Raw genomic sequence first — 10,394 nt, forward strand, 5'->3', positions numbered from 1 at the left:
GGAAACGTTTTGTTTATTTTTTTACAACAGCAGAGGGGCTTAAGAAGTCACACGGGTTTTGCTAAGATTCTTTTAACAAGGAGTATATGGAGAAGTGGGAAATTTTGGCATCAACATAATTTTTTTATTTATTATTAGAAATGTTTCCAATGAATTTTAATTAAACTTTGTTAATCATAAGTTTTATGAAATAAATAAAGTTATATATATATAATTGATACATATAAATCACGTTCTGTTTCCTTCTAAAACCAACGTCTCGGCAAAATTATAAATATATTGTCACGACTCTGGACGACGGCTGAGGATACCCCAGCAAAAACTAAAAATTTTTGAACGTCACCAAAAGTGTCGTTACATGGTATCCCGTTATCTAGTGGTTTATGATTGGAGGAGAAAGATCCAGCTTTGACTACTATTTTTCTGTTGCTAAGAAAGTTTTTAATATAATTGAGTATTTTGGGACCTATTTCCCATTTACGGAGTTCATCAATAATGGTATGAGAGCCGATTTTTTCAAAGGCCTTGGTGAAATCTAAGGAAATTATGGATATATGATCTTTGGTTGTTAGAGTAGTAGTAGTTAGATAGTCTAGCATTACTAGCGGATCAACTATTGACTTCCCTTTTCTAAACCCCATTTGGTGACTATCCAGAAGCTTGCATTTTATAGCAAGCCACCATAGTCTTTTCGCTATTATTTTCTCCAGTAATTTAGATATGCAAGAATTTAAGGATATGGGCCTATATGAGTTTAAACAAGTTTTATCCGTGTTCGGTTTTGGTATTGGTATAATATTACTGATTTTGAACTGTTGAGGTATATAGTTGTTTAATATTAAATTAAAGAGGTTAACTAGGCGGTGTGTAATGAGGGGAGATAGATTTTTTAGCATTTCGTAATTAATTCGGTCTATACCTGGTGTTTTACCTGTCAGTTTCTTTAACGCTTGATTTAGTTCTATTATTGATATTTCTTTTTCTAGAAGCATAGCATTGGTTGAATGAGAGCTTGGAGTGTTTGAAGAGAGTGATGCTAGCTTGTGTTGCTGAAAAGTTGAGGGAAAGTTTGAGTTTGCCGAGAGTTGCGACCAATTGTCGCAAAGAAGCTGTGAAATTTCTTTTTGGTTAGTAACTGGTTGAGATGGTTGGTTAGGGTTAACTAAACAGTGTATTGTGTGCCGCGTTTTTAAACCACAAAAGTTGTTTATTTTGTTCCATATCTTTGCGGACGGAGTATGGGGAGATATTTCTGAGGTGAATTGAAAAGTCTTTAATCGTTTTCTAATTTTAATCTCCCGTTTTAGTTTTGCGTTAGCTTTTTTGTAGTTAAGAATATTAATTTCATTTATGTCATGTCTAAGTTTTAACCATTCCCTGTTCTTAATAATTTTTAAATTTTGTAGGGAAGAGTCCCACCAAGGTACTGTTCTATTTATGTTTTTCTTGTGATGGGTTTGAGGGATTGCTTGATTGGCACTTTGTAATATTATTTTTGTAATGTTTGCAGTTTCTTTGTTGATGTTATTACTAATTGGTCTGGAGTTGTTGTATATTTCGTTAAGGTTTTTAAATAGGTCCCAGTTAGCAAGGTCAGTTTTAAATTTTGGTTTTGGTTTCATTATGGGATGGTTGTTAGTTTCAAAAAGGTTAATATGAATAGGGAAATGATCACTTCCGTATAGTTGTGTATCAGTTTTCCATTTTGCTTGAAGCGTTAATAATGGAGTGGATAGGGTTATGTCAACGTGTGTGAAAGAATGATGTGTACTAAAGTGTGTAGGGGACTTGTCATTTAGGATGGAGAGTGGGGATTGTGTTAAAAATTTGAAAATGGTGTTACCTCTGCTATTGTTAGTTGGGGAACCCCAGCTTTTGTGCCAACTATTAAAGTCACCTGTAATTAATACGTTTTTTTGAAGATTCTCGAAAGTTTTCCTGAGATGTTGAATTTTAAATGGTTTATTGGGAGGGATGTAGGCTGAAACAATGGTAAATTTTTTTGTGGATAGTATTATAGCACCATTGCTTCAATGTCTTCATTAAGTTTTGCTAGTTTGTGTTGTATGGAGTTGTGAATAAGTAGTCCTACGCCACCAAAACTGTGGGTAGAGGAGTTATGACTGTAGAGTGAAAAATTGATTGGGATAGGGATGTTGGTTAAGGAGTGAAGATGAGTTTCTTGTAAGGTGATTATTTTGGGATTGTATTCTTTGATTAATATTTGCAAATACTGAAAGTTGTTAATGTAGCCATTTATGTTCCATTGAATTATTTTAATACTCATTCTAATATAATAATATAATAATTATTAGTTATAAAATATAGATAGAGAAAAAACGAAATATGTTTTTATATACTATCGCTATCACTGTTTTGTGTCGTTTTGGTCTTACTTGTTTGCTTATTATTTTTTTGTTTAGTTAAATTGATGTTATTTGCCTTTAAGTATGTTTTTGGAGTGCTAGACTTATCTTTCATACGGTTTTCTATTTCTAGTGTAGTGTTAGAAGAAGCTTCATTGGTGTCGTCGGCTGAGTGAATATCCATTAGATCGTCAAGAAGATATCTGTAAGTTACCGGATTGGATGCCTGTTGTAGTGATGTTGCTGTATTGATTGACGTGGTAGTTTTTTGCTTTTTTGTTACATGGGAGGATGATATTTTTTTGTCGTCTGGTTTATTTTTTGTAATGGATTGAAGTCCTTTAGAAGTTAATGCGATCGAAGTATTTTGATTTTGTGTTATGATGTTTTTATTGCCATTTTTGTAATTTATTTGAGCTGTTGATGTGTTAGATGATTGTGTTTTTGGAAGTATATTAGGTGACTGAGATGTGGTAAGCATTTTTGCATACGTAGTAGGTTTTTCAGAGATGTGACGGCTGAAGTATAACCCTAGAGCAGTTTTATGATCTACCTTTTCAGTTGTTTTTATTGCTGTAATCTCTTGTTGTTTTTTGAAGACTGGGCAATTTTTGTCGCGTGCATTGTGATTACTGTTATATTCTGGGTTGTCTTTACAGTTGATGCAGTTTTTAATTTGGGTGCACACCTCGTTTTCTTCGCAATGTGATTTATTGGAGCAATTTGAGCAAATATAGTCACTTTTACAGACTGTAGTAGGGTGTCCAAATCGACAGCATTTTCTGCATTGTAATGGCAGCGGGATGTAGTTTCTCACGCGTACAGCCTCGTAGCCGATCATAATTTTTTCAGGAATTGTAAGTGTTTCAAAAGAGGTTATGATTAGGCCAGTTTCTACAAGAATTTCATTTTGTTTTTTCAGAATTTTTTTTACTTCTACAACCTTTTGGGTCTTCAGTTCCTCAACTATTACCTTTTCGTCGATATTTCGCAATTCGTTAGAGTAGATGACGCCTTTTGATATGTTCAGTGATTTATGCAATGTTGCTGTTACTTCATAATCTCCAATTTTATTTAATTTAAGTAATTTTTGTACTTGGGTAGAATTTTTAGTTTTTATTAGCAAGCTACCTGCTCTTGTTTTTTTGCATGTTTCCACTTCTCCTCCGCAAGTATAATCAATTACTTTTTTGATTAAGAAAGGTGATGCATTTTCTAGTGATTTTTTATCGTTCCTTGTTATTATTAAATATTTTGGGTCGCTTGTATTATAATTATTGTTGTTTAGAAACCGGTTTTGTATGTCTGTTGGAAGTGACATTATGATTGTAATGGAGGGCAAAGGCCCACAGAGCACTTTATGTTTTCGTCTGCTTTAGCTGTTTTTTTATTATAGATATAAAGTTATTTTTTAGAGAATTTTTTTTTTTTCTATAATTGTTTATTCTTTTAATATCGTCTGTATTCACCGTAAGTTTGTTGATAAACAGTAAATTTTTTGTGTATAGGTTTATTCGAACGAAACTGATAAAGCGCCACACGTACTATTTCGCTTGACTTCTTGTTCGGAACTGTGTACTTTATTTATTTTTTGTTAATGTTTTTTGTTTGATTAATTTTATTATTTTTGGCACTGTTTGGTGTTGTGTATGCTGCTTCCGCAGTTTTCGCAATATTTTAGTTTTGTGTAACCTTTCGACTTATTTACTATGTCTTTTATACTGTTCATTTGGATACACAATTTTTGAATACTTTTATTATTATTATTATTGTTTTTAATTTTTATTTTGGTTTTTATTCACTTTTTGGGTTTTTTGTATTTGTCATATTTATCATATTTTTCCTTCTGCGGATTTGTCGTATTCTTTACAAAATTCGCGGTGTTCGTCGCGTAATTGATAACTAAATTCCTCTAGTGCTTCGTCACTAAGGAATTCGTTCACTTCTTTTTCCGCTTTCCCGAATATTTCCTCGTGGAAATTCAAATGATAGTCTAAGTTTTGTTTCGTTTTAAAGTCTTTACCGCAGAAAGCACACGCGTTATGTATTTTTACGTGAAGTTCGCGTTCTTCACTTGTATCGAAATCTAAATCACAGAACCCGCAAGGAAAAGGCTTCATTTCACTCTTAAATATGTTGTTATTATTGTTTTTATTATTGTTTATGAATAATCTTCGCTTTATGTTAATAATATAATATTCACTTATTATAATATAATATTTAATAATATTCACTTTTCACTTCTTTATTGTTTTATGGCAAAAAATTTTCTCAAATTTTTTGCGTTTTACCCTCGTTATTAGTTTTTATTATTATTTTATTTATTTGTTGCAAAAATTTTCTTAAATTTTTGCTTTCATCCTCGTCGCCAGTTTTGTGGTTGCACGCATAAAATTAATAAAACACACAATTTAATAATAGTTCAAATCGTATAATTTTATTTTCCGTAATTACTTTAATATTTTTCTATTTCAACTTTTAATAACTTTAATAATTAACTTTTAATAACTTTAAACAATTTTGGATGTTTATTAACTTTTAATAATTTTTCAACAATTTTAGATATTTTATTTATTTTTTAATAACATTTAATAATTTTAGGTGCTTTATTAACTTTAAACAATTTTGGAGGGTTTTATTAACCTTTAATCATTTTTAATAACTTTAAAACAATTTTGGATGTTTAATTAACTTTTGATAACTTTAAGCAATTTTGGATGTTTAATTAACTTTTGATAACTTTAAACAATTTTGGATGTTTAATTAACTTTTGATAACTTTAAACAATTTTGGATGTTTATTTACTTTTGATAACTTTAAACAATTTTGGATGTTTAATTAACTTTTGATAACTTTAAACAATTTTGGATAACTTTAAACAGTTTTGTATGTTTTGAGAACTTTAATATTTTTATTAAGAACCGATTGAATCTTTTCAATAACGGAACCGAACGTGAAATTGTAATCTTTAACAAAAATCTAATCTTAACATAGATGATCCTGGGTTTTATACCCCCAATAACAGTATCAAAAATCAAGCTCTCAACTCTGTTAAGCTGAAGCTTTTGGTTTTTGTATGGACAAGAGCTTAAAGTTTTGTTCTAACAGAACTTTGGCATAAAGTTTTAATGTTACTTAAAATTGTAACAGAAGCGTCCTCTGTTATTGTCATGACAACGAAAAAATGTAATGCTATTTACATAGCGTCATCTCTCAAGCTCTCTGCTTGAAATTATGCTATGATCAGCAGAAATAGTACAGTTCATCTTTTGACTGTATGTGTGTCATGAATTCTTAAGAAGATGATCACGCGATAGATAGATGCGTGTATCTTCTTAAATGTTTATAGTAACGTTTCCTGCTGTGGCTACTTACTGTCCCAAGTGCGTTTATTAGGGTTTTGTTTATATTGCATTGGAATGTTAAGTGTAGCATAAAATGCTAAAGTATGAAATATTACTATACTTGGATGCTGTATAGATTTTAGAATTTTGTGAAATGATATTTTATTTACTGTATAGATTTTAGAATTATGAAATTGAGTGACCCTAATAAATTATAGATTTTATTAATTAAATTTTTTGGGTACAGTAGAGGAATATTAGCATTAATGCTAATATGTAACTATATTATAAATTGTGATAAAATTCGTTAAATTCTGTGTAATGACATATATCTTGTTTACATTTGAATTTTGCAAATACCCGGAGGAAGTTAATTGTTGTCCCCCGGGGTGTCTACGTTTCCCTGAAATTGCAGAAAGTTTATTTTACGACCGTTTCTGTTATAATGTGGTCCTTGTCTGTTATTATTGGGCCTGTTATTGTGGTTATTATTGTTGGTTGGTCTAAAATTGTTGCGGTTGTTGTAGTTGTTTGGTCTTTGTATAGTACTATTATTGTAAAAGTTGTTATTACTGTTGTTGTTTCTAGATTTATTATTATTTGTCATGCTGAAATTGTTATTGTTGCCTGAATTGTTGTTTTTTCTGAAAGTGTTTTTGTTGGGGTACCTTCTATGGTCATTAGTGTTGTAGTTATTGCGATTATTGTATCGTTTATTATTAGAGATAAACATAACCCTTGCGTTGTTATTATCATTAATTTGTTTAAGTTCTAGGGCTAGGTCTACGGCTGTCTCTAAAGATTTTGGGAGTGCGGAAAAAATAGTTTGTTTAAATTGGTCGTTTAAACCATTTTTAAATACGGTTAAGCTATATTGTTCATTTAGCTGAGTGATAAGTGTTTTTTGTTCAAGTGTGGCATTAGGGCCAATTTGTGCTATTTGAAGTTTATTTAGCTCGGATATTAAATAGAGAATTTTATTTTTGTAGTTAGAAATGTTCAGATTCTCTGCGTTAAGTTGGCTAGTTGGTTTTGTAGTTTCGGTATAGTGGTTGTTGTGTTATATTTACTTGATAACAGGTTTTTTAATTCTTCTAGTGTTGTGGGCTGTTGAATCGCAGTTATGTTTGTTCGTACTATTTGCGATAATTTTACATAAAGTATAAAATCAATAAGTGAACTTTTGCCTGTAGGCGTGAGACCATTGTAAATAATTTCAATTATTTTTATGAAAGGTTCTAGATCTCTGTGATTTCCTAAGAAGCTGGGAATAGCCTTTGTAGCTACTTCTAAATTGAAGTCAGACATGGTTCTTCTTGTGTTATCAGATTCAGTGTTTGAATTTTCAGGAATGTAGGTGATTGGTGTTGATATTGGTGTTGATATAGAGTGTGGTATTGACATATCAATATTGTATTGTGATAATATTTTTATCAATTTGTCTCTTAAATGCCAGAAAATTTCTAAACCAGTTTCTTTATGTTCTTTTGAAAACTTTTCGTTGTATACGTTTAGTATACTTCTTATTGATTCAAGTGTGGAGAAAAGTGTTTGTAAATTCTTGTTTACAGTATCTTTCTTGATTTTTATAGTTTTATTTAAGCATTTATATGCTTTATTAAAATTTTCTTTTTCGACTAATATATTTTGGTAAATTTTTTGCCATGTGGCCATTATATGTTCTTATTCATATTTGTACCTGTTGTCTAACAACGTTACGTTTTAATTTCTTATAAACTTGCTTAACGATAAATGAGATTATTATTATTATTACAGTTATTGATAATATAATTTCTAAATAACTTACATTTGACATATTATTGTTTACAATATTATTGTTTTTATTTTCAATTGTTTTGCCTATTTCATATCCTGTGAATATGAGTGGAATTGAAGTAACCATTTTCTTCCAAAATCCCATTTTTGTAATAAAAATATTTTTTTTTTTTTCTTATAAATTTTTAATTTGTTGATTTACGTAATTTATCAGTTTAAAATGTTTATTATCTATATGTTTAGTTAATTTTTTACTTGTATGGTAACTTTTACCACAAACAAAACAATTGAAATTATTCATAATAAAAAAAAATTTTAATTTTTTTTTTTGACAAAAATACAAAATATAATATAGATGTATAAAAAAAATATAATTTATTAATTCTTCTTATTCCTGTTTCTGCGCAAGTCCTTTATCTCCAGCTTGATGTTCTTCTTTTCTGCAACCTCTCGAAAGAAAAGAAGGTTGTACCTCTCGTACAGTTGAGCAATTTGCTTTCGTTGGCGGAATGCTTTTCCTCTCCGTCTGTTTGGCTTCTTTTTTGGTGGTGGATTGACAGGTGTGGTAGGTCTTTTTCTTGCCTCTTGTCGCCTTTTGTATTCTTCTATTGTAATTGCTTTTGGGCCGGCTGACCGTGGTGTTGGTACATACGTCGGATATGCTTCTTCGTGTTGCACCACTTGTTCTGGAACGTATTCTTCTGATTTTGTATTCGTCGCTTGAAGTATCAATTCGTATTTGCGAAAAATTGCGTGGAAGGTCGCTTCATCTACCATATCGTGTTGATTTCAATTAATTCAAATGGTATAGTTTCTAATTGGTCCGCTTGGCACTGAAGCCTGCAGGATCGCCATGTAATGGCAGGATTGCCATGTAATGTAATGATTGCCATGTAATGTAACTTCTTTGTAATGGAACTAGTGTAATGAATGGCAGGATCGCCATGTAATGTATAAATGGATGTATGGGCAATATTCAATCAATGTAATGGCTGGATCACCATGTAATGTGTTAACCCGTTCAGATGTAGACAGGATCGTCAGGTAAAATGAGACGTAATACTTGTCTTGTGAGTGCGTGTAATTATTCCTGCCTGATACGAGCATGCATCCAAAACCTACTGATGCAATCAAGAACAAGTTATCAAGCGGCTTGTTACCGCTGGTACCTAGACCAGTGTGACTTGGCCAGAAGGAGTGAGAATAAATTCAACAATACATATATTTCTGCAGTCATAAGTATATTCTTGATTTTATTGAACAATAGTTTAGGTATTTATACATTTTTCTAGATTATAGCGATCTCATGACTCCGCCTCTTTATTCCAGACAAAACCTGGAAAAGTATAACCGCAGCCAATCAAAGTGATTGCTGACCTTGCAGAATGCATTGCATAGCGACTACACTGTTTGCTCATTTAGGTCAAACGTCAAAGTTATAATTAGAGTGCATTGACAATATTGCTTGCACATATCTATTGCAATATAGGAAATATTACTATTGGAAATATTGTAACATGTGTTCAGCAATTGGAACAGCGTGTGGCAATACTTTCGTTGGTAATACGAAACTCTTTTGTTTATGTCGCTTTGCTTATGCTTCTTGTACGGTATGCATGAAGTGCAACCAATTCATAAATCTGCGTATTATTATTATTTATGAGTAATGTTAAGTGGCTAAGAAGTAAGTGAGGTAGGTCCACTACAATACATTACACTGGTAATTGGTTCCTGTCCGTCCCGTCGAAATCGTTCACGTTTCGAATTAATTGGTGTACATTATTCAGGGTATCTAGAGCCATTTTACTAGTTTAGAATATTGTAATAATTTTTGAAGAAATCAAAATGTCACAGAGTCAAAGAAATAATAGAGTTATCTAATCAAAATTTAAAACAGACAAAGATACAATTTCAGATTCAAAATCATGTGTTTATTATTTATTAAAATTAGAATATAATTACATTTATTTAGAATAAAGTTTAGAATAAAGTTGATATAAGTTGTATGTTAAATACTAAAAATATAAATGTTATAAAAGAAAAATAAAATTTCTGACTTCCCTTTTTGGTCCGTTTATTTTATTGTCGGCTGGTTGATTGTTGTTACTTGTTGCTGGTTCGCTGCTTGTCTTGTTTATTATTATTGGCACTGTTTGATGTTATGTAAACTGCTCCCTCACTTTTCACAGTATTTTAGTTTTGTGTATCCTTTTGATTTATTTATTAGATCTTTTACAGTGTTCATTTGAATACAATTATATATTTTTTTTCTAATAATACCCGTTTTTTTTCATATAGGCGATGGCTTTTTTGCCTGCTTCACTATTGCACTATTTATTTTTTTGGTTAATCTCTCTGCTTTTTCGAACGAGGTTTTGTGAGAGTTTTGATGGTCTTTTAAATTTTTTTTTGATTTAAAATCCTTTTCGCAAAAGCCACAAAGATTATGTATTTTTAAGTGAAGTTTGTAACGAACTTTTTCGGCCCTATCTTCAGCCGGGTATAACTCAGCGAGTATACCAGGGGTACGTTAAAAAAATTTTAAATAAGAACAGGAGACACTGTGTTTCGTGTTTTTAGGATGATGTTTATTAGAATTAATGAGAATTTTTAAAGTTAGAGATTAACTAAAACCAAAGCGTTGATTGCTGGAGTCGTTATATCCGATGAGAGGGCTGGACAAACCGGAAGCGTTGGATTGTTGAGGCGTTGGACAAACCAGAAGCGTTAAATAGCTGAGGCGTTGGACAAACCGGAAGCATTGGATTGTTGAAGCGTTGGACAAATCGGAAGCGTTGGATTATTGAGGCGTTGGATAAAACAGAGGCGTTAAATTGCTGAGGCGTTAGACAAACCGGAAGCGTTGGATTGTTGAGGCGTTGGATTAAACAGAAGCGTTGAATTGCTG

The 10,394-nt window shown here is 31.4% G+C and overlaps 1 protein-coding gene across 1 annotated transcript; it reads right to left on the reverse strand.

The window, feature by feature from the left end:
• Positions 1 to 7,951: 7,951 nt before the first annotated feature.
• LOC119663883 lies at positions 7,952 to 8,710 on the reverse strand (the record flags this gene model as incomplete). Its single annotated transcript, XM_038073483.1, is given in 1 exon segment — positions 7,952 to 8,710. A coding segment is annotated over 1 exon segment (312 nt), but the record flags the coding sequence as incomplete, so codon positions are not given.
• Between the last annotated feature and the right edge of the window lie 1,684 nt (positions 8,711 to 10,394).

This window comes from Teleopsis dalmanni, unplaced genomic scaffold (assembly GCF_002237135.1).
Source record: "Teleopsis dalmanni isolate 2A unplaced genomic scaffold, ASM223713v2 unscaffolded_contig_1055, whole genome shotgun sequence".
Taxonomy (NCBI): Eukaryota; Metazoa; Arthropoda; class Insecta; order Diptera; family Diopsidae; genus Teleopsis; species Teleopsis dalmanni.